This window comes from Acipenser ruthenus, chromosome 27, assembly GCF_902713425.1.
Source record: "Acipenser ruthenus chromosome 27, fAciRut3.2 maternal haplotype, whole genome shotgun sequence".
Lineage (NCBI taxonomy): Eukaryota > Metazoa > Chordata > Actinopteri > Acipenseriformes > Acipenseridae > Acipenser > Acipenser ruthenus.
The window spans coordinates 4,941,504-4,969,453 of record NC_081215.1 but is presented as its reverse complement, the minus strand read 5'-3'; the positions used below and the strand labels follow the sequence as shown (position 1 = coordinate 4,969,453).

General features: G+C 43.8%; 1 protein-coding gene across 1 annotated transcript; it reads right to left on the bottom strand.

The window, feature by feature from the left end:
* Window positions 1-22: 22 nt before the first annotated feature.
* Window positions 23-27,872, bottom strand: LOC117432300 (ephrin type-A receptor 2-like). The gene is made up of 17 exons (XM_034054006.3): window positions 27,662-27,872; window positions 25,159-25,226; window positions 22,932-23,577; window positions 11,670-11,825; window positions 11,258-11,584; window positions 10,918-11,042; window positions 10,648-10,807; window positions 10,278-10,380; window positions 9,695-9,750; window positions 8,872-8,997; window positions 7,024-7,209; window positions 6,605-6,666; window positions 6,227-6,436; window positions 5,468-5,617; window positions 4,647-4,840; window positions 3,381-3,536; window positions 23-1,839 (listed from the first exon to the last, which is right to left on the bottom strand). Exons 1-17 carry the CDS (start codon window positions 27,834-27,836, stop codon window positions 1,731-1,733), a joined length of 3,009 nt encoding a protein of 1,002 aa, XP_033909897.2. The 5' UTR covers window positions 27,837-27,872; the 3' UTR covers window positions 23-1,730.
* Window positions 27,873-27,950: the final 78 nt, after the last annotated feature.

Sequence of the window (27,950 nt, the reverse complement as noted above, 5' to 3'; positions counted from 1 at the left end):
AAATCAAATTTACAGACTGCTGTTGTGGCTATAAGTTGATTTTATTGTAACCAACAGAATATAAATAGGTCTGTTGGGTCTCATTTCAACTTCAATAATAAATAAAAAAAAAAAAAATAATAATAAATTAAAGAAATCATCATCATCATCAAGTAGGAACACAAGAGTAACTGGGGCCTGGGAGGAATTTACAGGCAGAATAAATACAATTGGAAATCCAAGAACAGAAAGACACCAGCATTTCAAAAAAATAGTGTTGCTCTTAAATACAGCTGTACAGTCTAAATACAAAAAGGGGGTTGTGAAATGTTATGTACAAAAATCAAGAATGATCCAGGAATTAGAAAGAAAAACACTATTCAAAAGGATATCACCACTACCATTTTCAAGCAAAAGATAAATAAAATCAAACAGTAATAGTGTTAGACTATTTTAACTGTTTTAACATTTTTTATCCAATACTACAGTTTTATTGTTTAAGAAATCATTTATCATCAACTGAGCCTGCTAACCTATCCTGAATAAAAATATTAAAACAGAATTAAAAACAAAAATCAACACAGCTATAAAACTGCATTAACCGCAATATTATCAATGTCAAGGTAGCTTTGGTATCCTCTGAAAGGCACATGTTGATTCAATCCTTCTCCCAAACCATCTAGTGTTTTTTTTGTTACCTCTGCTTATGATCATGTAAAACTGCTTGCCTTTCAACTGGGAGTTCCTCTCATCCTTAGACCTCTCTATAAAACTCAAGTATACCTCTGAATGGAGAATGCCAATTAAACTCACAGAGTACTACTAAGTCAACCTATACATTTAGGGTCCCTCCAGCTTTTGAAAAATATCTAGATCACTTTCTATGTCAAGACCTTGCGGAGCCCCTATGATGCCCACAAAATCTTTAAGACTTACAAGCATCACTCATCTCGCAAATTCTACCGAACAGCAGTGACAGATTGTCATGTAACAAGTGCTTGGGTGGTCCCTTTTTTGGAAAGCTTAATCTTGTTTTTGGGCACCATACGGGTGTTATTCTGGCGCAGTCGCTTCAGATTTCGCAACTGCAACTGTAGAAGACAGCCATCAGGAATGAGGCTGCAATGATCACCTCTTTCATCTTCATGCATATAAACCTACAGGGAAGGAATGTGTCCGATTTGATCCGAGGAAATGCACAAGCCCAACCCACATGGAGTTCATTCCGCTGTTTCCAGGGAGAAATGCACTTCCCACAAGCCACTGCTCTTGCATTCTCTGTGTGAAGGATGTTCAAAAGCAGCTCCAGCAGACGTTGCCTCCGCCAGACAGCTATTGTTTCCCAGCGGTAAGCCTCATTAAAACTACACGAAGCCAAGCAAGGAATATACTTTTACAAGGTTGAAACCAGAGACGCCTTTCAATTTGTCACAACGTCCAAGGGGTCTCTCACGCCAACACTCAGGGAAACGGACTGAATTAAACATTTTACCATTATAGGCCTAGAAATGATCTACAAAATATACTGAAAGCAGTATAACAACAAGAGAATTAACTTCAAAATATAGATCTATAACTTCTATATTTTGATAAATCTGTCAAGTCTCTAGGCAGTGCCATCAATAGAGTCCAACAGACTGAGGAGGAGTCTCTCTGGTAAAGAACAGACAGTCTAGTCTCTGGTTAGGCCATGTTTGAAGTGGCCAGTCATGGCAGGGTTTGGTCAGCTTGGTGTTGCCAGGCAGTGGAAGCTACACTGCGAACACGCTCATGGTGCTGGTCTGGTCTTTGAGTCCCATGATGCTGTAGGCAATTCGTTTCAGGTGGCCAGGCAGGTGAACCCCAATGTTGCGGATATCCCTGGAAGGAGAACAGAGAAGACAGGGTCAGAATGATTCCTAACAGGCAAGCAGAGGGCAGTGTATCAGAGCAAAGCAACATTCTTTTATTCCAGAAATATTCTACTGGGGGTTTCAAAATGTTCAGCAGATCACATTGCCAGTCCCATCAGGTAGGGTCGTATGCAAGAGAACTTTGCTGTCCATACCTCACATCCTTTATTAAAAGAGATGATATGCCACGTTGTATTGTGGATCACAGCCTTGAATTCCTATATTTAAATTAATTACCAGGGACAGGTAGTGGAATATCTCCCAATGGACCTGTGGACACTTGGCTGGTGCCAGTAATTTAAGAGGCCACACTTGTGTGTTAGATATAAGCCCATTCAACAATAACACAGCTGTTCTGAGAGTTATGACTGCACCATGCATAAACCCAGAGGCAGACAGCGCTACCTGGCATCAGAAACTAACAGCAAGCTGTTGTTACCAAGACAGCATAGAAACAGACTCCGAGAATCCAGTCAGCACAGTCTGGGTTAAACTCAAATACTTAGATAAAAGAGTTGAAAATAAACAGTGGCTTTTACTGGAGAATTTCCAGAGGGCTGGTCTGGTCAGGAAGACCACAGAGTCTCACAGTGGGATGCCAAAGCCAGAACCAAAGCCAAATCTCTCTTTCGCAGATTGCTGCACCCACTCAGCAAAAACCAGGTCCCTAGTGCACTCATTTTATTTCAATCAAATAAATATAAGGGCAGTCAAGGCCGACTCAGCCTCTCCATACCCTGCTTCCTGAACTGGTCTCTTTGCACACGCCCCATGGACGACAAACTGCAAACCAAGCGGAGAATTTAATTCAAAGTGTCTCTGTGCCTTCCATTTATAGCCAGCAGACAGTACAGCTTTAATAATTATAATGTTCTACAGCAATGAAAGCAGCAGAAGCAGAGGCATGCTTCTAGATGGGATGCAGTGGTTTACTGTTTTTTATTTTAATGACACAGGATTTGCAACCAGGGTTATTATAACTCAAGCAGCTTATTCATTAAAGTGGCTGTCAGAGACAATTTTACTACTTTAACCAATACAAATTCAACAAATACAAAGAACACTTTGGATTCAAGGCATGCAATAGGACCTTAGAACAATTTGGGGAGGCTGTAACTGTGTGTACGTTGCAGAAGGATCAAAGTTGGAGTCAAATGGTTGGGTCATGTAGCATTCATGAGCCCAAATGTAGTTTGCAGCATTGACCACCTTTTGATTTTCAGCATTAAAACCCAACCACATTCCTTTATAGAAGCCCATTCCTTCATAGAACCAAACCCCTCAATTTGGAGGCAGACGCAATAAAAAGCACACTGTGTGACAATGAAATCCCAAGCCAAGAAAAACAATAATAAATCAAAAGCAAGTGTTAATTGTTGCAATGCTACGCCACGGTTTAATGAAAAGCAGGAGTCTGGCATACTCGGCCAAAATAGATTCCTTTGTTTGAAAATGCCTCTGGGTTGGAAGTCAGGCTAAGCCTTGCCATCTCCCTGTTGCAATACTCACTCGTTCCTTATCTGCACCACCTGCTCCATGGTGGTGATCCCTGCTGTCACAAAGTTCTCGTAGTACTGGCTCATCTTAATGGACTCCAGCCACTCCGCGACAGACTGGAAGGGCGAGCCATCACAGCCACTGGTGCTGGGCAGACGGATGGACACCCTGTGCCACAGACAGACAATCACAAGATATAGCTATGAGGTTTTGCATGCTCGTTGACCATCATTTCTCCCGATTTTTATCAAGTGTGTCAATTTGAGAAACCAAAAATGTTGCTCAACAATTAAACAAAAATACTATTATGCAATTTTTTAAAGCTCCTTAGGGCCTACTTTTGTAAAACAGAGACCCTTTACACTGTTGTAATTACCACCATACACATAACTACATAAGAATTATTAAGAAAAACAAATAGTAATTATATGGATTCTTCAATATTCTGACATGAAAAATCCACACCAGTCCTGTCTCTCAAAAATAAAGAGAGACAGGTTTGTTTACCAAACCAAGGCTGCTGAATAGGACTGAGAGAACCAAACTCTGCCACTTGAGGCAAGCAAATAAAAAAAACAAGCAACTTTCTTTGTTTTTATGCCCTAGCCCTTATCCTGAAACCTGTCTTGAGTTCCCTAGTGATAAGTGGTAGTATCCACTGTACCCCCGACACCCCCAAAATGGGTTCTACAAGCAGCTGCCAGAGGAAGAATGCAGGCCTCCCTGCCCAGTCAAAACCAAAAGAGAACGCCAGCCGGGCTGCAGGCTTTATTGAAAGCACCGTTTACATTTTTTATAGAAACATGATCTTACAGGAGGAAAAATAAATAAATGAAAGTATTTTAAAAGCCAAAACAGACTTTGGGTTCCCATCTCAGTTCATAGCGTTTCGTTGGCAACCTTTCAGGCTCGTCTTGAAGAGTTTATTTATTTTTCACCGACGTGTGTGCAGTGAGGCAGTCATTCTGTGCCGGGAGCGTGACTGACATGCAAATCAAGAGATATGAGGCTTTACAGCAACTCTACATTTATGCTTCATCATGCATAGGACTAGGTGCACAGACTGTGGTTTGGGACTTGTGACTGCCAGCATGTGCTCTCAAAGTTACTTTGTGTTCTGGAGCAACCACTACCTCAGGGGACAGTAGGGCTGCCCAGTAAAATATTTTCTTAGCATTCAGATGGATTATTTCAGTAAACAGAAACCAAGGAATGACGTGTTAGTATATAAAACTGAACACGACTGCGTTGGCGGCAGCACCAGGAGGCTGTGCTCACCGAGGGTCGAAGTCGGCGATGGCTTTGAGGGACTCTGGGCTCCGCAGCAGCTTGTCCAGGATGCTGACTATGTCAGGGAAGCGGGGGCGCTTGGATCGATCCTGCAGCCAGCACTGGATCATGAGCTGGTACACCGCGGACGGACAGTCCATGGGGGCGGGCAGCCGGAACGCCTCATTAATGGACTTCATCACCTGAGGAGGAGGAGTAGGAGGAGGAAGAGGAGTTAGAATAGTGTCAGTGTACAAAGACCTAATCAATCATTACAGGACGCTTGCTATCTGCTGTGCAGTATAGTACAGCACAGCACCAGTCCACATTGTAAATATTTAACAACACAAAACATGCAGACTGTACATAAAATGATAAGCAAGAAAGCGGTTTTCAAGTATTTTAAATGGTTTCTTCAAAAGACTTGTTGCTAACTTTGTGGATCAAAAGGCATCCAATATACACAGAGGTTAGATACCACAAAGGAAATGTCATTTTATTAAAACGGTTCCCATGGTCTTATGACTCCTTAGTCCCGACTCTGAAATGATTAAAGTTGTAAGGACTCCATTAGGGTATCACTTATGTGTTTTAACCTCAGTGCGCAGACAGCCCGGCTTGTTGACACACCTGTGCAGGTATGCAGGGGAGTGATAAGAGAAAGCAGAGTTTGAGAACCGGCATAATGCAAGGGCAAATAACTGAAACTAACTCTAGAAGAATTAAGGAGAGCGAACAATGCTGGATTAAGCAGGGGAAATTAAAAAAAACCCTCCACCAAATAACGAGTTTGAACTTGGCCACTCTTGCATTAGATCCCGCCCACGTACCTCGTGATTGGACATGTCCCAGTAGGGCCGCTCGCCGAAGGCCATCACCTCCCACATGACGATACCGAAGCTCCAGACATCACTGGCCGAGGTGAACTTCCTGTACGCGATGGCTTCCGGAGCTGTCCAACGGATTGGGATCTTTCCGCCCTGCAGGATAAGATGATGGGAGTGAGGATCGGAGAGCAGAATCTCACACTGACTGGTGACAATATGAAGGGCAGGGTAACTACAGCTCCATCATCACCAGAGAACAGGCCCTTAGTAACAACTGACAATCCGAGGGGATACCAATTAAAAGATCAACATCATTTTACAAAACAGTTGTGAAGAACAAATAATGAGTGAATCTTTAAAAAGGCACAGAACCGTGAGTCTGTGCTTTCAGTAATCCCCCTTCTCAGTTAGTTTGAAGATTAAAGCATTTAGAGAAACAGGATGTCGTTTGTTGTGGTGAATGGTCCTTAACCAGTATATTTTTTTTTTAACTACAAAATTCTACAATAAACGCGACTTAGACATGCGTATTAATTCCACAGCAGTACTTATTCAAATCAAAGCATTCAGTATTCTGCAAGCGCAAAGTCTGCCCCCATTTTTATGGAAGCATGTTAAAAGACATAAAACTAACAAGAATGTAATTTGACATGCTTCGACATGGTTTCTTGACGTTGCAGAAAGAAAAAGGGGAATGGAGCAATGGAACAGCAATGTGGTCCTCATGTCAGTCTTGCCCCCTGCCCCCCTCGCCACACTCACGCTGGTGGTGTAGGTGCCCTCAGGCTCATCCTCCAGCACTCGGGACAGTCCGAAGTCGGACACCTTGCACTCCAGCTGGCTGTTCACCAGGATGTTGCGGGCGGCCAGGTCACGGTGCACGTAGTTCATGTCCGAGAGGTACTTCATCCCAGCCGCGATGCCGCGCAGCATTCCCACCAGCTGATACGCAGAGATATCCCCATCACGGTCCTGTTCAACACAACACAGCCATCAGCGCCAGCACCAGGACCACAGTGTAATACCAAGATCAACAGAACACAGCCATCAGTGCCAGCACCAGGACACAGTGTAACACTAAGATATCCCCAATGCTTGAAGACTCCTCGAGCACCAGAGAGAGATGAAAAGGGCCCTTACCCTCAGATACTTATCCAGTGCTCCATTCTCCATGTACTCTGTTATAATCATCACATGTTTATCTAAAGGGGGGAAACAAACTCAGTATTAAAATGTGTACAAATGTACAACAGTCACACACTCACTGTTAGAGTAAAACCCTCAGACAACCCTTAGCCGAAGAAACTGCTAGCCAGATGAACACAGCTTGGCAGTGTATCACACACATTGCCATCTCCAGTCAAGTTATAAAAAGAGCCGTGGAATTAATGAAAATGAAAATCAGTTTCAGCAATTTTCTAACCCCACGATTTAAGCAATTCCTGCTTCATTTCACCAGATGCTGACAATACCCAAACGGTTGGCGTCAGTGCCAGACTGAAGCGGAGCAATGTCCTCAGCATGTTTTACCAGGAGAAAGCCGGTTCTTGGGGACTTACACTTGGTGACGACTCCCTCCAGACGGATGATGTTCTGGTGGCTGAACTGGCCCATGATGCTGGCCTCGCTCAGGAAGTCTCTGCGCTGTTTCTCAGTGTAGCCGGCCTTCAGGTGCTTGATAGCCACAGGTATCTCCTTCTTCCCTGGGACTTTGAGAATCCCTCGGAACACTTCCCCGAATTCACCTATAGAGGGAGCACAGGAGGGGAATCGTTTAGCTACATTACATCATTACTCAAGAGCTAGAGTGCCCCTCTTTCAATAATCTTTCACTCTACCATTATCCTTATTCCGATTAAATAAATACAATTAATTATCCTTGCGTACCATACATAGTTCAATGGTACCATTAGGATATCTTTGTGTAAGTGAATAGGGGAGGTGAAAATGTGTGGTCCAGTGGTTAAAGAAAAGGGCTTGTAACTAGGAGGTCCCCGGTTCAAATCCCACCTCAGCCACCGACTCATTGTGTGACCCTGAGCAAGTCACTTAACTTCCTTGTGCTCCGTCTTTCGGGTGAGACGTAATTGTAAGTGACTCTGCAGCTGATGCATAGTTCACACACCCTAGTCTCTGTAAGTCGCCTTGGATAAAGGCGTCTGCTAAATAAACTAATAATAATAATAATAATAATCCTGTTTCATAATTGCATTAAAAAAAAAATAAATAAAAAAAAATACCATTTTCAGTAAACTCACATTTTGTAGTGGACCAGTACGACTCAAAGAGTTCCTGATCAACCCACTTCCCCTTTGACCCGGAGGGCACTAGGACCCAGAAGATGAGCCCTGACCTCTCTCTGCCCAGCTCCCAGCAACAAACTAGCCAATAAAAATGTGACTGCGGGCTAGCCAATCAGAGGAGGGGTGCCTTTTAGCTTCACTCATTTGTTCTGATTCACTTGTTCCTTTTTATTGCTTTCTTTGTAGTGCCACCAGGTTTTGTTAATCAAAATCTCATTTTTTTTTGTTTGTTTTTTTGGGGAATAATTACAAAAAAGAAACGACATGGCAATTATTTCAACCCTGTCCGTTTTTCTCCACATCTGGGACTCAGGATGTAACAGTTTTAATGAGGCTTCTAATAACTAGCAGCATCATTTGGCAGTAATTTCACCTCCCGGGCTGCAATTAAACAATATGTTCAAAACAGTTCAGACACCTGCTTTGACTTTTTGCTCTGCTTAAAAGAAATTTGGAACCAGCTGTTTGAACAAGACATCCTTTAAAAAAGACGCAATAAATAGTTGACTGAACCCATAGAGAGTTATCAGGGGTACACTATTACAGTCAACCTTTAAATGCGGTACTGTTAAGCAACACTAAAAAGTGAAGTACTATGGCAAATTTACTGTATCCAATTATGCTTTCTCACTGTAGTTTATTTTTGTAAGGAAACCGACAGGACATCATCCCTTCTCCCAGCAGGAGCCCTGCTTCCACTCATTTGAACAGCTGTGTTTGATCTCAGGTACAAGAGTGTCATGGGAATCACCCTGGGGGTCAAACCGTAAACTTCAAACCCCCATGAGTTACACGGGTATTGATAGTCACAGCAGTCTTTGGTTAGGAGCCACTTGGCAATATACAGGGTATGTAATTAAATAAATGTAGGTAAACATTAGGCTCGTATTTTGAGATATGAAATAGAAACACAATTCAAATTAGACCAAATTCTTGTAGTAGCCCCCTACCCCAAAAGATGTGAAACTGTACCGATGTGTTGCCATCATGGCTGTAATGGCTCTACAGTTTCCTACACAATACTGACGTGTTGGAGCCACAATGGAGCCAGTTTCATAGCCTTGTTCCCCTCCCACTCTAAACTCAGGTCAGAGAGCTGCTTACCGGCTCCAATGACTTTCTGCTTGGTTACGTGCTCAGGTTGGATCTCTGTGGCGAACTTCAGAACGGCCTGGTTGGGGTCCTCGTAGGTATGAGGGTCCACGTAGGTCTTCAGGGGCTTCAGTTGTTCTAGGGAGAGGGTAGACATTAATTAGAGGAAGTGGTAGGAATCTACAAGCACTGACACACTAGCTGGTATTGGGGGTGGGGGGTGGAGTCAGAGAAGTTCTAAACGACTGGTTCTTTCACCAAAAGCTACACATTAATTTTCAGCATATTTGAACACATCCCTTCAGGACACATCTGACCCGTCCTGTGTCCTTTAAAGTATTAAGAGACTTGAATACATACATAAATTAAATTAGCTTTGGCGAATACAGCCAGGGCAGATTTTTGAACCTGTATTGGAATGTGGCTGGGACACAAAGGTTAACACCCCCGGCTCCTCTTTGAATTCGCTCACTCTCGAGTGCTCACGCCAGTTCAACAGTAACCCCTTCCTAGTGAAACCTGGCAATAGCGAATCCCACGCCCCATCCCTTGTCAGCTGCTGGTGTTCAGGGACAATGGAGCTTGGAGGACGGATGACTTTTGACCTTGCCCACCCCTCTGGTGACTAGAGATTACCATCTGGGGCTCCCTGGTCAACGGTCTGGAACACATTCTGTCCAGTCGACACATACAGCCACTGGATACTAGACGCCAAAGCCAGGGCGGAAAGGATGCATGATACCCGTGTGCAAGCCTAGGATTGCTACATAGAGCAAGAGGGCACTGACCCGTGTAACAGATAGGCTAAAAATAAATGCAAATAGGGAGTTCTTACCCGTGCTGGAGAAATAGGTGTCCTCAGGTCCCTGGCGGGCATGCGGGTTCCGTTTCCTGTTGAAACACAAGGAAAGCCCAATGCCGTTTGTAATATTATCTGTATAACTGATTCAGCAATAATAAATTGGGGACATACTGATTTAATGTTTCTGCCAAATTACCATATCATTAAAACAGTCTATGAAGACCACTTTTAGAGATTTGTTGAGAATTCCTTTATAAGCAGGTTGGACTGTAGATTCTGACCATTAAATTAGAAACTTCCAATTGATGTATTTGATGACACCTAGACCTGGATTTCACGTTCTTTCTTTCTGTTCATTTTGCAAGAGCTCAATTTAGTTTCGCTGGATGAAACGCAGACTTAATGGAACAAACGAGAGTTGATTCACACAATCGTGTTTGTTCAATGCTGTGCTGAAGACAGGTCCCCCAAATGGCGGGCTTTGATCTACAATTCCTTGATACGCCGATGAGTTTAATTAAGATAGCAAATATTCTGACACTCTTCGGTACACAGGGCACTTATTTCACATGATTAGTTAACAAACAACTAAAGAAACCCAGACTGGGGTACCCACCTTCTCCTCATGAAGAGCACAGCCCCCACAATCACAACCATGGCAATTCCACCGACTACTGCTCCCAAAATGATGCCGGTTTTACTCTGAGCTTCCTTCTTCTCTGCAAGAGACCACAGACCACCTTTACTCCCACAGTCACACAGAATCATTTAAGTCACGCATGGAAACCTCCTATTACACAGCAGTTTATTTGATCTTAATATGATCTCAGTTAAGCCTTTCTGAGAATTTCTCTATAGGTTTGCCTTAGGCAGCTCAGGTGTGGCTGGGTTCTTAGGAAAACGTGAATGGCTCAAACAACTATAATTTACTAGGCAGACACACTCCCCACAGTTAAGTAAACTCCAGCTCAACCCCATGCACTAACCTTCGTGCAAGGTTTCAAACTCGTGCTCCATGCTGTAGGTGCCCATTCCTTCAGGGGTCAAGGCTTGGACACGGAAAACATAGGTGGTGCCTGGAGCCAGGTTAGGGATCGTCACCGAACTCTGCTCGCAGCGGAGGACTGTGTAGCTCTTCTCATCCACCTGAGAACAGATTGGTAGCAATTATTGGGGGACGGCCAAGTGTAGTAGCAATGGCTGCTGGGAGTCTCCAGAGGTTACAGTGGGATATAAAACAGGAGAAGCGGCCTTACCTTCTTGCGGTACGTGAGCTCGTAGCTGCCCACGCGGGTCACCTGCCGGCGGGACACGGCCCAGGAAAGAGTGAGGCTGGTCTTGCTTCGCTCTTCCAGACTCATTGACGTCACCTTGGGGGGGTCTGTAGGCAAGAGAGGGAGGAAACATATTATAGAAATAGAGATGAGGAGATACAAAGATATAGATAGCAGATATAGATTGCTGAAAAAAATGGCTGCTAATAGTTTCCTTGCTATCTTCTTCGGTCAAAACAGGCAGCAGCACTTCGCTGTGGAATGATCAAACAGTCCACTTAATGGCTTCAGAAAGGAGTCATTTTTTTCCAGTTAGACTTACCTGTCCGGCTGATGCTAACCACGACGGAGTCCATGGCTCGCTTGGTGCTGTGCTGGGAAACCCCGTTGCGGGCCTCGATTTGGAAGGTGTAGTTCACATGTGCCTCCAGGTCCCACACAGTGACGGAGCACTCCATTAACCCGGTGGCCTGTGGCTCATACCTCACGTCACAGGGCTGGCAACTCTCCTGCTCCCAGGCACAGCGTTCACAAGTCACGCTGTAGGTGATGTCATCGCGGCCGCCCGTCTCTTCTGGGGGCGACCACGTCAGCTGCACCTTGGCTCCAGTTCCCTGGGCAACAATGTTCCGTGGAGCTGAGGGCAGAGCTACAGGAAAGAAAGTGTCATCAGCAATACTACTCCCACACAGCCCCATGACCCCTCTGTTCCAGAATGCCCTTGTGCTGCTTACCAGTGCAGTCAAGACTGACGGAGTCACCCGGTGCTCTGAAATAGCCTTCCTCACAGTCACAAGACGTGGCACCTTCTTCAGAGGGCACAGTGTGCAGGGGGCACGTCATACAGGCATCATTCGACACATCTGGCTTGAAGAATCCTGGTTTACAAGCTGCAAGAGAAAGAGAGAAGTTAGCTTTAGTCCTGTTTTCTAGTTTGTTAGGTTTAAATAAATTAAAAAAAATCATCTATAGCTGGAAAGATAAAAACAACCGATCAATGCGTATGATTTTGTAACAATATGCTGTACAACACAGTAAAGGGTTGATTAGGTGTGGATATTTTAAAGTCACCAGTTACTTCTTCTTTACATAAAATCTAAGGAATCTAAAGGAGTATTAAACCTCACTCACACACACTGGCTTCACTACAAAACACGTTACACAACATTCCACACCTCTGTAGTAAATGCTTGGTTTGTATCAACACACACACATATTTGACATGCATGTTTGTGAACGGATCAAGCCAAATCAAGTTTAAATGAAAAGTGAAGTTAGCAAAGATTTTTGTTTATTGCATCATCTGAAAAACTAAAATGAGACTAGTCACTACTGATACATCATAATTTAATGACTAGGGTGTATAATTTGCATAATTGTTTTTACAAAAGGATTTCTTACAATAACAGGCACGTTTCTCTATTTCAATTTTTTTCGAAAGTTATTGCATTTATAAAAAAATAACCACATGCACTTTGTCTTTGGTACTAAAATGCAGCTTGACAATGCTTAGCAGTTTCTCCAATTTGTTTTTTGAAAAACACCACTGCTCACAAAGTTTGCTAGAAGTTGCAGAGACAGTGAAAACTTTTCTTTTTCAGGAAATGTTCTTGAATGTGTTTTGTGCATTTGTGACAGATAGCAAGTGCACCTGGAGGACAGACAGGTACACAAACTAATAAAGGAAACTAAAGCCCTGGGAACCAAAAGAAACCTGCTGAGCTCTCCTGCTGGCTCGACAGCAAGGGCATTATGGGAAGACACAGCTGTCTCCTGACGCCAGGGGACTGGGAAAGCTAGGAAAGACAGTGACAGTGGATAGGGGGTCTTTGTTTGAAGCCAGGACCCCTCGTGCAGGACAGAGGATTAGGGTTTGTAAACAATGCCATTAATAATGTGCCATTTTCAAGCGCCCTTCCCCCTCTCACCCCCCACTGATTCTACACCAGTAAACTTTAACATTTATTGTTGCAATTCTCCCCTGCTGGGCAGCTTCTAAGAGAGGGTGGACTCCCATGTGCCCACTAGTGGCCCCAGATCCATGGCATTGTTCTAGTAATTGCTGAATGCATGCCTGGGGTTTCCAACAGGTTTGAATGTGCTCACCGCCTACTTCTAATCATGCGTGGAATGGTTCCTCACGTGCAGTGTCACAACAAACAATGTGCAAAGAACCATCAATCTCAACAGGATCAGAGGCAGGGGGAGGTGGCAGGGAAACAAATCCAAGCCATTAGAAGTCCTGATTTTCGGTAATTAACAATAACTTTTCCAGCTGGATTCAATTGAGGTTGAAACAAATGCATGAAGGAATTTGTTTTTGCCTACATTAACAGAAAATTAGAGGGTTCATTTGAAAAGTGGATTTAAAAGTAAATTAACTCACTTTAGAAAAGTTTAAATCTGGTTTTATATTTTTGCTCAGTTAAGCAACCTTTTAAAGTGCATGTTATTAACAGATTTATTTAACATAAGTTGTCTAGCATTGAAAATAACCTCCTTTTAGTAGCTCAACAAGAGGCACATTGTTAGATTAACAAAAAGTGCACACATGGATGCAAGTAATTACAAAAGCAATACCTTGTACCTACACAGTGCATGGCGTGTAAATGCCAATGGCCCTTAAAATGAAGCGTTACCATAACAATTACTGACATCTGACACTGTGAAACTGGTTCTGCTAATGCAGTGCCCATAAAATGTGTTCCTTTGACTTGCCCAAACCAGATTGTCACGGGGTCAGACACTCATGGTCATTAAGGGGAAGACTGCAGAGGAAGTTATGTAGCTTGAAAGAAAGGTAGGAAAGGGGAGAAATGTGGTTGAAGGAGAAAAAAAGAAATGCACACAAACTTTAAAACAGGCGACGCTGCTTGCAAGCTAATTTTCGAATTTCCTTCGGCGGGGGGGGGGGGGGAGGGGGGGGGAGTTGCCTTGTTTAAATTCCCTCGGAGGAAAGAAAATAGAAAGGGCATGCGTGGGAGTCAGTTCTAAAATAAACAGCGTCGGTGTCTCAGCAGGACCGATGACATCTGTCCTGAAAGAGGTTCTCAGAGAGAGATTACAAAGTGGAGAAGGGAGGGAGCAAAGGTGAGCTCCCACTTTCTGGAGAGTTGAAAGGGTCGCCCCAAGGCAAGCAACTAAACAGGCTTGTTCTTGAGGTCCCAAGAGCTTTTTAAAAGATGTTGTGCAAAATAAAGAAAGGGGGGGGCAGAGTTGAACAGTATAGCACTGCAACGGGCTACAGCTGTTACATCAGCTTCTAATTAACCCAGCCTTCTCACCAGCACCCACAGTGGGAGAAAATTCCTCAACAGCCTAAACCCCATTCATTAATTAAGAGGGACAGCTGCCTCATTACCATAGTGCCAAGCAATAAACCCCACCTGTGCAATCAGCTTGAAGCAAGTAGCTGGCCGCAATCTGTTAATTACGTTAACCTCAGAAGCAGAACAGGACATGCCGACTACCTTTTCATTGATGGCTTTCACATGGCGAGATAGACACGACCGCTGTGGCTGGACTGTGGGATGAACTGTATGTCTAACGGTGTGGTCATTTATGGCTTATTTCTAAAACATGCCATTATGACCCCAAAACAAAACCATACTATATGTAGTCTGCTCCACAGGTAAGCCCATCCCTCTGTCAGGTTTTATTAAAAACACACTTGCAATGTAAGAGTACTCAATTTCTACTTCCTTCAAAAGCAGCTCATCTCACACCATGGTTACCATTCTAAACTACATTGTTTGAAGAGTAAATTGATACAGAAGGCTCTGGTTAACAGCTCTGCAGTAAGTGCCCCTAGCAGAATACCATCATTTCAACACTGCGACACACCCCTCAGACCTGGCCTGTATATGGATTCAGATTAGGTGGCATTAAAATCCGGCTCTTCAGCCAAATTAAGACTTGCATTTTAGAAGGATTAAGGTGGTTTAACTCTTTGTGGTCCATTTATTCAGCGCCTGTCATCAGGTCCAATTTATTTTCACACAAGCTGTTTATTTTACTCACGCTGTTTAAAAGTAATTTTATTCATAGTAAAACAGGTTTAAAAGGCACTGCATGTCAACATGACACTCAGTACTGCATCTCCAGCCCTGCCCCACCCTGTGTTCACTGTATTTATCACCTATCTCTTCATAGTCGTGCATACTGATAAATCATCTCCTGATCACTCGATTCATCACCAAACTCCTCAATAATGCTATGCAAGTCATTATTTTATTACTATAACATCATAAAAAGCTTGGCAAATGTCCGCGATTTTCTTTGAGTGCTGGATGTGGAAGCAGCTATCTTGTTTCTTTATGTCCGTGTTATGTCTGTGGTGAAGGGACTGTGTATTGCTCGGCTTCTATCTGCCTCTCTTGGCCTTTGAAAGCTTTTCTCGGCTGGGGCCTGTGCTTGACATCTTTTTGATGATGTCGGACCCGGACCGGAAAGGAAAAATTGTAATGTCGGACCTGGCAAAACGTTAAACTCAGTTTTAGAGAGAGAGAGAGTTCATGTTGGTATGCGTTGATGCTAGGTATTGCTGGCTTCTATTCAATGGGTATATGAATTCAGATCAAGCTGCAATTACAAACCTGCCTCTCTGTTGACTAGTCAACAACAACAACAACAACAACAACAACAACAACAAAGGGTTGAACATTTCAAAGGTTAAAAGAGGGGTCACCCCAGGCATGTAGAGTCTTTATTGCAATTATAAAGGAACATGAATTGTATTTACTGCTTGTTTAGCATATGCACCCCCTGTCCCCACCATAGTTAATGCCACATTGCCTAGCAAAGTTTCAAGCACAAAGCACTGTAGAGAAGAACCAACTGATTCATTTGAAAAGATCAATTCATTTAAAAGACCTTGCCATTTCTTAATTGCAAGTCCTTTTAGTCCTGCGGTATTGATTTCAGGACCCTTAAGTTTGCACTTGAGCAGCAGCTTAGTAAATGAGGCCTTTATCTGCAGCTGTTGCCACCCAATTAGCAAACTCCTTTCCCTAAATCCTTGACCCCTTGAGAGACACAGGACCCCAAAACACCCACCAGCCCTCCCCAGTTTTAATTGCGGATGTATCCTTCACAGTTTGAGAAAATGGACAACGCAGATTCCAGAAGCAGGTGGCAACCATCTTGAGGAAGAGAAGATTATGTTACAATTCATTTTGGATTGCAATGCATTTTTATTTATTTGTTTTTTCATAAAAAGGTTTCACAGCCTTTCCCCTTGTTGGCGGAAGTCCAGGCAGTGTATCCGGTTACTCTAACCAGAGATTTTATTGAAAGGACACAACAGGAACAACAAGCCTCAGCTTCCTTCCTCGGCCACATTAAACCAGCGAGAGTTGGATAACCGCCTTCTGCCTTTCCAGTGACTCCAAACAGGATGAACTGCAGAGGATTTCTGAGGGCCAGAGCCGGCTGCCAGGCGACAGGGTTTTCAAACGATGTTCCAGTTGAAGCCACCGGAACTCTGACACTGATGTCACAGAGGTGAACTTGATTTTGAATACACAGAAAACGACGCTGTGCCTAATTCTGATTAAAGCAAAAGAAATACACTTAAGCACTGGTCAAATTTCACACAGAACTATTCCACAATTTATCAGAGATTTATGCAAAACCCACCGTTTGGAAAAGACGGTCATATTTAACTGCAGCAGTTAGTTAGTAGACGAAACAGATCTATTTTTCAGCGGTTTCTTTGGTCTCAGCAAATCTAGCAACCATGTGTGCTCGTAGGCACTCTGTTCTAAATTGGATTGGACACTGGCAGCAGTAGTTTCAAACAGCCTGCCTAGAAGTCTGTTAATATTTTCTAGTCTTGGATCCAGTGAACCAGTTTCCCAGCACATAAGTAAAACAAAGAGAAACCAGTTGGGTAAACCGAGTTCAAATCCCAAAGGACAAAGCTAAAGTCAGCACCTCCCAAGTGGGAGTCTGGCTCTCCAGCCTAACAGACTACCAACTTCCCCAGCCTCGGGCCAAGACTGGGACCCGAAAGGGTTAACTCAAGACTGCCTGGGTGATCTCTCAATGCAGCGAGCGCCTCCGGCCATGGGAAAGTGGAGCCGGTTTTAAATCAACATCGTTCTGCTATGTTTTGGTGCGAGGGAATTTGGCAGGAGAAGGGGGTTCAGAAACACTTGTGGGGGATGCAGAGAATATCCTTGTTTATTTATAGAGCCCCAGCACAGGGCTTCACTTCCTGTTGTCTAAGCTCAAGCGGTGGCCAGAAGGGAGAAGTGGCGACACCAGGCCCCTGAGAGTGGATCCAGCAAGAGTCTCGGGGGATGAGAGGCGACTGAAGTCTCTTCATTCAGAACAGCAGGGTTTTAAACTCACCAGGTCAAGGGTTAACCAACTCCAACTGCTGTGATCCCAAGCCAGGAGGAGAACTCGCATAGGAGAGTGGGGGGGGAGGTGAAACCAAATAAAGAGCAGCAAGACAAACACATTGAGAAATCAGGAACAAACGCAACAGTTGGAAAGCAAAACAAGAGGTAAACACGGCACCCAGCCGGGATGAAAGACACTGGTGGCGGTATTCATAGTAGATAGGTGCGAGTTTTAGCAAGGATGCCATTTAACATAAAAGGGTGTACAGTTTTGTGTAGCTACTGCTCAGGATTTTAGTATACCCTTTATCTTAAAATGGTACAGCAATAAATGCGGCCTACAAAAAGCAAAAGAATGGCCCGTTTCTCTAAAGAGGGAAAAAATACCAAGGTACTGCACTTTAAACACACGTGTGTATTAGCAGAGGTTTTCATTTTAAAGCACTTTGTCCTGGCACAGAGGGGAGAGGGTGGAAGAGGGGAATACATGAGCATCATAACTCCACTATAATAAGCACTTCTTATATGAATCTAATGAACTTTGTCTGTGATCTGACAAAATTCAGAACCTTTGTGGAGCCGGAAGGGTCACAATGCTCTGAGTCTACACCACCTAACTCTGTCGCTCCAGCTAAGAGGGGTCCCAATTGCTCATCCACAGCGCAGCCTTGTTACAGGAGTGGACGGAGGGGGAGGGTCACGGTTAACCTCAGAGAGTGAGCAGCAGTAACAGGAAGCCAGGAGGTCAGGGAACGGACCTGCCGTTTGTTCTGCGGATTAGAGGAGTGATGGGGGCAGCTGTCAGCGGAGCCGGCTGGAATTAAAGCCTGGCTTAACACTTCCGCCATCCCCTTTCAACTGCTCGTTAAACACAACGTGCACAAATCCCCCCCGACAGATACCTGGCACTGGAGCATCAGAGCTTCCAGCAGCCCTCCAGAGTGCAGAGACAGCTCTCTACTGAACCACTCCACAAACAGTGGGATTCGACTCCAACACATCCTAGCACAGCAGTCAGCAGCCTGAACTGATAATCATTATACCTTGAGTCTATAACACACCACACAGCAATAGAGGTCCTTAATACAGTGGCATTAGTCTTAGTAATTCCCTGACGTGAAAACTCAACGAAGACCAGAATTATGATACTAAGAAATGGCACGGGGTGCATTACAAGACCCAGACTGGGTCTCGACTGATGTTATTACCCACCACAGCACTATCAAAGCCACCAAGAGACAGCATTAACAATAGGCTTTCCAGTCTACTATGGCTCAGAATGCATGTTTACACTATGAATGGGTGCCCGTCTTGGGTGAAGTGAAGTACAGTAGACTCTGAAGAATGTACAATGTTTGAGTTGTAAAACCTGCTGCCAAAATGAATTAGGTACTGCCGGCCCCAGGGCCTACACCATGGCAAAGCAGAAATCATGAACACAGCAGCTCATCTTCCAATACAAAACAGAGGATTAACTTGCATCCTGTTCCTCGGAATGCTGTTCGCGCTGATCTGGCAGACATGCTGGAGCAGACATGTAGCAAAGCCAACTAGAAAGCAGGTATAAAAGCAGCTTCCAGAGTTACAGCTTGCTAGCCTGGCTTTGGTGATCCTGAGTGGGTGTAAACTCGGGGGCCGGGTATTGTTGGAGGTATAGTTGGGTAACTTCAATTCCAACCGTTTCTTCCTTTAGATAGTCATAAAAAGCTACAATTGAGTGTTCTGTTGTACTGCACCTATTAGTGCCCTCAATGTAGGCTTGTGTCCTTTTCCAGTGTGAATTTTACCTAACACAAGCTGTACCTTCCTGCCTTGCTAAAACTGTGGTGAAACGTGATTGACACAGAGTTCAATAGTTCCTTTGTCCAGCAAACAGAGCTTAGTTGGAAGGGGGGGCAGTTAAAATGGCAGACGCCAATTTAGAGTAAGAGTGTTTAAAACTGGTATGCTAGCAATCAGGAAGTCAGGTTCAAAGACAACAGAAAACTCATGAAGGTCTGAAGCATGTCGTTTCCTGGACGTACTCTTCAGTCATGATGACAGAGAATCCTGAGGCTCCCAGCATGCTTTGCTGCAGGCGTTACATATGGAGCGGCTGAGCAGGGGAATAATGGACCCTGAATTTGGCACAGCTCGCTTCTCACACTGTGTTGAACAACCGGCGAGCAGGTGGTGGGCAGCGGTCAGGCCCGGACTTGCGCTTCCGAAGGAATTTCAGCCCAACAGCGAGGAAATGACACATCAAATATTTGAAGCAGCACGTAGCGCCATCATCTTGTTTATCTAATTAATCACCACTTCCAAGGCCAGCTTCCTTCCCAAATTCCCCTGCATTTCACAACAGGAACTGGCTTTTGGCAAACAATATGAATTTGTTACCATGGAAACCGGCAATCCCCCATCCCCCCCACCCCTGAAGTCTTTTGGGAAATCAGATTCAATTTTTACTGACTGAGCGTTCCATGCCCCAAACAAACCAGAATCTAACCATTTATCTTCACACAAACCCTTCAGGCTGGTGAATGAAGCTATTTCACTAAAGAGACTCTAGTTGACAAACACTAAAACAGACATGTGGTCAGGTTTCTTCAGTTATAAATCATATCTGTATAAACTACTTCGCTGAAACGATCAAACCCAAGGATGACAGTTTAAGAAGCCCTGGCAGCACTCTTAAACTGACAGGGGTCGGAACACAAGCTCCTGCCTCACCCTTCCCCAAACACGGCTCTCAAGCAACAGCTACAGACATACCAAGGGAGGGCACCCAGCCACAGGATGCCAACGTCAGTGATAACAGGGCAGAATCTGAGGGCGCCCTGGCTACCGAACTGAATCTCAACGCACACAAACCAGGTCAAATTCATTGACAAATTGATAGCTTTCACAGAAAGGTTGTCTTTATTAAGAAAGAAGGCAACCACCCACCCTCCCTCCCACGGGATTCCTGAACACTGACTACAGGGGAAATAACACAGGGGAAGCAATGCGAGGGAGGATAGAAAGCAGTAAAATGAAGAACTTAAGCGCTACAAAAATAATGCATTATGATACGAAGACATTTAGGGAGGAGGGAGGGGGGTTAAAAGGCTGGAGTACAAATGGGAGAGCTATGGATCTGCAAAGAATCACACCCATTATTTTCGCTGCACGAAACAAGTAAAAGGCAAACCGTCGTCCGAGCCAAAGAGCCCTTCTAATTACCGTTTCAGTGGAAGTTTGTAATGAGCGAGGAGAAACAACTTTCGAATCTGTCAGACAAATCTTGTATATTTCACTAGCACGTGGCAAAGGCCAGCTTGCTCTTCTATAGCAAAATAAAATCAGCTGAACTCAAGGGAAAGAAATAAGATTCCCATTGCATAGCAGTTTGAGCCATTCCAGACTTTACATACACCGCAAGGAGAAAGTAGAGAGGAAAAACCAATGAATCACTGCAATTAATGCTAATCTTCTTTCCATCACTGCAATACACCAGACACTGGGATGGATCACCTGTCTAGCAATTTGGAAGCGTACATCACAGACTAATTGCTTTGCACATCTGAAGTGGATTATCCGGGTGTAGTAAAAAAGGCAAACTTCAAGAACTTCAGCCATCGTCACTGCGCTCAGATAATCCTTTGCACATTCGCAAAGCACAGATAAGCCCCCTTTTACTGACGACGAGGTTTAAGCCCCTATGGTGGAGATCCAGACTCCTAATCCACTCCCCGTCCCTGGAACTCATAACGCAGACACACAGCAGCTTACCTCTTCATTCCAGCCCCACCCTGATCCTTTGCCCCAATCTGACCCTCATTGTGTCTGGGAATGAGGTGATCCACCAATTGAGAAGGTTAAACAGCTTAGTGCAAAGTGATAGATCCCCACAGCTCCTATTCCCACTCAAAGTTACCCAGCACCAGTGCGTTTTAGAAGGTTGAAGTCACCCAACCCAGATTTATCATACATCATCTTTTGCCCCACGGCAGTAAAAAGCCAGTATTGTTTAGTCGACCCTCCCATGGCCGCTCAACCTTATGCAAATATTACCACAGCTCTTACTCAGAATCCATCTCATAAAAACAAAGTTATACCAAGACTGCTTCAAAAGACAAACATTCAAACAGAATAGCAGATTAGCCAGCTGTCAACTCTTGCTGAATGAACATCTCTAACTGCACAGAATTCAAAGTAAAAAATGTCTTATTTCTATGCATTTTAAAAATCAAACAACAGCACCCCTCACTGGGAAAAAAACATGAAAGTGCCCTACTGATGCAGAAAGGTTTTCGGCTTGTAACCATGGACGTTAAAGCTGGGTTTTGATAAAGTGTTAACAATGGGGACAGGTGCAAAAGCTCCTGCTAACTTGCTCTTTGGCCTCATTTTTATGAATGCCTTTTTTGAATTTCATTGTTCTTTCTGGGATTCATAGGAGGACCCACCCGCAGTCCCACAAGACTGTAGACTTACTGTCCTACACAGAGATAAACACCTCCCCAGCACTGCAATTCTCAAATTAACCAGAGCGAGAGAAGCAATGGCAAGCCAGGGGACTGCTGCAGGATGTGGGGAAGGAAGCAGGCCCTTCAGAGACTGAAGCAGGCTTGCCAAGTCAGATACAGGCTGGTATGAACCTCGTTTCTCACAGAGCGATGGTCACACCTCTGGGCTGCCTGCTTGTCAGCCACCTGGAGACACTGTGGGGAAGGGGCAGCAGCACTTTCTTATACATGAGTAACATTAAGTAAACGTCATGGTCTAGTAGACAAACTGGGCTTATGGGTAACTTACTGGTAATGGGCCAATACTCATTTTAATGCATGTCCTTTATAAAAACAGCATAGTACTTGTCTTGAATTCACTTAAAGTCCTGGTACCAAAAAAAAGACTACAATGCATGATTTTCTGGGAGCAACCATGTTTGGGGTTAGTGTGAGAGCGATCTTGCGATTATGCATGAGCACTAGGTCAGCGTGAGTCAGCCTGCATTTAAACAAAACCGATATAAGCAGTTTCTGCTGGACTGGAAAGCAATGACCGCATTATAAATAGCAACCCCTGCTCGAAATTAATTTGGTTGCGTTTAGCTGCCAAGAGGCACCAGCGTGCGAGTCATGTGGGTACATGCAAGAGAGAGCCGGAGGGTAAGTGTGAGAATCCAGGATAACCAGGTCCCACGTGTTTGAAGAGGATAAATAAATAAACTTGCCAAACACTGCAGTGGCATTGGTTTGCACTGCAGATAATCTAATGGGGATGGTCGTTCTGTCTGCTTTGCAACTGTATGCTACAGGTGTGGGCTGAGCCCTGATCTGTGAATTCCTCAGTGCTGCAGTAATCAGGGAGGTTTCCAATGTAAATCTCTCAGGAATGTATAGCGAGCAGACCACCTCACTCCCCTACTGCCTTCTCAACACTGAAGCCCATTGTTCCTAGGCCAGTGCTCCTCGCCAGCCCCTGACATTTTTGAGAGACACCTTTAGGGATAGGGAATGGTGGGGGTCAGGTGACTCAGCAAGCACAGCTGCTCTTACACTTCCCACAAATTCTATACTATTTTTTTTTTCCACCCATAGACACATCTGGCAGTGTAGTATCTATATTTGTGTACAATAAGACAAAACAAATCAAAGGTCAAACAAAAATGCCCCCCGCTCTTACCTTGGCAGCTGTTGTCGTGCATTTCAAATCCAGCCAGACACTGGCACTGGCCAATGGGCACCAGCCACTCCCCGTCTGTGTTGCAGTGCATCTTGGGGGTCTCGTCACTCACAGAGTTGTCCACGCACACCCCCTGGACCTCTGCCAGAGATTGTGACTCCATTCCGGCCACCGTCTCAGGGAATCTGGCCAGGCTGTTGACCGAGGACGGGCACATCTTGTAATAGACCCTGACGGACAGCAGGGCGGCGCATGCTCCGATGTCCTGGAAGGCCAAGTAGAAGCCCTTCTTGGAGAGAGGCCCCACTGTGCGCAGCTCCTGGTTGATTTTGACCTCCCCCTTGAAGCTGATCTCGTCAGGGGCGATGGTGGCGATCTTCTTGAAGCGTCTCTTTTGGAAGTTGGTTCCATAATCCTCATCGGACTCAGCGTAGAAGAGGTTGAAGGTCTCCTTGCAGGAGGTGGAGCCCCCTGGGAAGCTGTTGCAGTCCCGGACAATAAACCGCAGCTCGATGAAGATGCGCGAGGCCTCCTGCCGCTGGATGAAGTTGGTCCGCAACCAGTTGTCCTGGTCGCTTTCCTGGATGTTGCAGACAGAGTACACGTACATCATCGACCCGTTCATCACTTGCTGGAGTAGGTCCCACTGCAGGGAGAAAAAACACTTGTTAAGGGCCACACGTTATTGAGAGTTTACTTTGCATTAGATAGACTCATAGTTCAGTTCCATTTGACCTGGCCAGCACCTCGGTGACCTCCCAGGTGAAATCCTCCAAATCCCCTTTGTTAATCTACTTGACCTGCCCCAGCCCTTCAGAATCCTGTCCGTGCCTCTTTCACAACCAACAAACTATTTGTTTGAAAGCAGCACACAAAGAAAAGGCCATTTCGAGCTGATCCTTAGAGTACATACAACACTCTAAAGCAGGTTAATTGCAATAAAAAGCCTTTAATTCAGTGTGATCCCTTGTCTGGCTGTTAATACCAAAAGTGGATGGCTAAAGCATTGAATTCCAGGCTTGTTATAACACTTTGAAGCAGTCCTTTCCTCCCTGTTGGGCTGCACCTATTGGAAAGTGATAATCTCCTTCCTGTTACAAGAACTCCACTTTGCGCATTCTGTGCCATCAGGTTTCTTTACTCAAACTTGGGGACAGGCGAGTAGATTTTAAAATTCTTAGGCACCTTTGATGTAGGCATTTGTGTTTATTGTTTATAAAGGTTTTGTTTGTCCGATTACTTTTCCACACACGAAGATGATTCAATGCAGACTGTCGCCTTTTCCACACCCACATACTGATAAAATAAAAAAGGTGCAGCCTGGACACAGAAACAGAAACAGAAATAATAACAGCTATGCAGCTCCAGACTGGGTCCCTTTTGTCGGTCTTTTTCATAATTCACATTCCCAGCAGGTCTTTGTGCAAACAGAACCTGTTTGTGTTACCTGGCAATTGGGGCGAGGCAGTCTGATCAGATAGCCGGCTCAGGTCACGTCATCTAGGCAATTCAATTCAGAGCGGCGTGTGTGTGTGTGTGTGTGTGTGTGTGTGTGTGTGTGTGTGTGATCACAGCGGCGGTGTGCACAGAACAAAGGGAAGGAAGGAAGATCCACAGATAAAACAAGCCCATCTCCCATTTAAAAAAATGAATAAACGCAATCAGGTACACGTTTGTGTAAAGGGACTCTCAAGACTGATTTGTGATGCAAATGGAAACCTGCCAGGTATTTTGTAATATATAAAAGATGCATCTCCCTGTTGCCAGTCAGTTTAAGGCACAATAGGCAAGACAGCAAATCTGGCAGAGGTACAATATATTTATGTATATTTTTTGTCCAAGCCCTGTAATTTCAGAAATGAAATCACCTGTCCTGCACCACATCTTTAAACAGGGACCTTATTAAAAAGCCAGGTGAAGTTCAAATGACTGTTCACTCAGGACTCGGGGATGGTGAAGTGCAGTCTGGAATTAGCCTGTCACCACTACAAAGGGTGTGGGAGCAAAGGGCAGCTGGTTTGTCAGCAATCTCTACCAGCTTCAAGGGTGCCCCTTCGTCCCGCCGGATGTCCACTTAAGAGGAAAGGAATGCAGACCAACGTGTCTGGACTTGTCAAGCAGCCAGGGCCTCACCAAGTTCACTGCAGAAACGGGACTGTTCACTATTAACCCACTAAGCTGTTTTTAAGGCCAAGTTAGAAGAAATAAAGGAGATAAAGTAACTCACCCCTTCTCCGTACGGCTGGGTCAACCAGCCAAGCTCTCCCCCTGCAGATTCCATATCCAGCAGGACCTCTGCAAGAGAAAAAAAGGATTCCTGTTTGAGGAAGCACCACAGCTCAGCCCATCGCATTCATTAAACAAGCTGTCAACTGAAATCCAGCTAACAGCTAGTCATTTAAACCTCAAATGTCTTACTGTGCACGCAAGACAACACTTACATATACAGCCAAAAGTTTTGCATCGCCCTTTAGAATGAACACATTTTGCTTCATAAAGTCGAATGAAACCTGAATTAAAATGTGACATTTCAAAATCCTGTACTACTATGGCTTCTGGTAGACTTTTGCCATATCACTTTCTTTGATTACAGGATTAAATAAAAGATTATATATATATATTATTATTATTATTATTATTATTCATTTCTTAGCAGACGCCCTTATCTAGGGCGACTTACAATTGTTACAAGATATCACATTATTTTTTACATACAATTATCCATTTATACAGTTGGGTTTTTACTGGAGCAATCAAGGTAAAGTACCTTGCTCAAGGGTACAGCAGCAGTGTCCCCACCTGGGATTGAACCCACGACCCTCCGGTCAAGAGTCCAGAGCTCTAACCACTACTCCACACTGCTGTGGATATATATATAAAGGGAATAGCCACATTGTCTAAGCATGCAAGCATCTCTGGGTTTTGAGAATGCAGTATTTATAAAATTAAAAAATAACAAAATAACAAAACACAAAAATTCCAAGCTTTGGAAGATGTTTTCAGAACAGTATTTCCTGAGAAGCAGTTTTTTTTGTTTTCGACACAGGAAAATGTGAGCCTAGGAGAAACATTATCACATATTTAACATCCTCTCTTGAGAACAATTGCAAGGGATAGCCCAGTGCGCACCGACCGAGAGAAACAACCAAACATCGTCCTCGGTTTAGGGATAAACAAATACCTGGAAAGGAGCGAAACTTTGCACGGCCTCCTCTTTCATCCAGGGGAAGGTCGACGGACAAAATGTTGACCCCCGGGGTACTTTATCTATTAACCCCCATTGCTGGATCACTACAGTAGCCATGTATCTCAAATTAAAGAAACTTCAGCCAGTTACTTCAGCTAGTCCATTATAAAACATAAATGTAGGCTCATTGACTATCATCTGTAAATCTGCAATGCAAGTATATTCGCGTTACCCAGGGTCAATGCATTCACGTAAATGTGTTGACTGTGGGACCCACAGATTGACAACCGTTTAAACCAACAATTACACAAACAATTATTCGTTCTCTTGATGAGTTTTTTTGTTTTTTTAAAAAACAGGATTATTTTTACAACGCTGTACTAGCCTTTAAATAATATACCAGTTGTTTTTTTATTCACTAGCACGCGTGCGAGATTACAGTCTGTGTACACATTACATACGTGTAAACAATTTTGAATTGCACTGTGTGTATTCATAAATAACACATTTAGCCGAGGGCAACACAAAACGATGTTACTCTTTAAAAGTTGCGTTGCGCGTATTGCAATGATTTAAGTTTGTTACCTGTATACTCATATAATACACATGTACTACTACGACTACTAATACAAAGCGAAGGCAAAATCACCAGTCACTAGATTTCAGTACAGGAGGTATAATACATGACCAGATTTAGGCTTTTTTATTTATGTATTTATTTTTTAAATGGAACCCCGTGACGTCTCACTCAAAGGGTTGGGAGTCGCTGTCTTTCTCTACCTGGACTGGAGGCGCACAGAAAGTACAAGCATCGCACTGACAGTTTCGAGAGCGCACAGAACATTATTTTATTTATTTATTTATTCGAAGACTGAAAAAAAAAGAATAACTTTAATCTCGTGGAAAAAGTTTCAATGCGGTCTCTCTCGGGTATTAAATGCTTGTGGTCTACCACTGTTAATGTATTCTTAAATTAAATTCAGATTTATGATTGTCAGAGGCATTTATCTATTTTATTTAGACAAGTCTACTTAAAGTTTAGGATCAATTTTGTAGGCTGGAAAATGTGATTTAATGTATTCAGCAAGACAAGTTGCAACCATGAGAGTCTGCAACGAAACACTTCCCAGGAAATCCTAACTTCATTTATCGATTGACAAACTTCGAGCCAAATAACAGACAACACGTCTGTTAAATTTCTACTAGTAATACTGTAATGAGAAATCAGTAATCACGATCTGCTCTAGTAACCACTAGTACAACAAACTCCCGTGGAGTTATCTTACTGCGGGTTTCTCATGAAAAACAAAGAAAATAAATAAAAAGTCACCATCAAATAAACAACATATTTTAAAATATATATATACACAATTACCAATATATACAACCAGTAATTAAAAAACGAACTCTTTCTGAGAAGTCGCTACTCGAAAGCCATGCGCCCCGTAAGACTACGTTTTAATTTTAGAAATATATATTTTTTTTTTTTCAGTGAAAACAATAACAAAACACCAAGAAAAATAACACTTTTCATCAGACTTACCTTCTTTTGTCTGTAAACTAATAAATACATTGTTTATAAATAAAGTTACAAATAAAACTAGTTTAATTCCTTGGAAATCCATTGGTGATAGTACTTCCTTTTTTTTTCTATTCCTTGCCTTGTGTGTGACTCGATTGCAAGTAACTAGCCGAAACTTTTTCCTCTGGTTCCCCATTCGTGATCCTGGTGACGTCAACCAGCCCCGCCTCTTGAAATTTGCATGCTCCAAATACAGTGAACGAGGTTAAAGCAGCATTTGTGCGATACCATCTATCTGACAAAAAAGAGC

What these genes read in the sequence shown, in the direction of transcription:
- LOC117432300 (XM_034054006.3), bottom strand. Translation starts at nt 27,836, where the DNA reads ATGGGGAACCAGAGGAAAAAGTTTCGGCTAGTTACTTGCAATCGAGTC. An exon ending in CACCTATTTCTCCAGCACGG is followed by an intron (nt 8,998 to 9,694) that starts GTAAGAACTCCC and finishes CCCTCTCCCTAG; the next exon opens with AACAACTGAAGCCCCTGAAG. An exon ending in CACTGGATAAGTATCTGAGG is followed by an intron (nt 6,437 to 6,604) that starts GTAAGGGCCCTT and finishes TGTGTTGAACAG; the next exon opens with GACCGTGATGGGGATATCTC.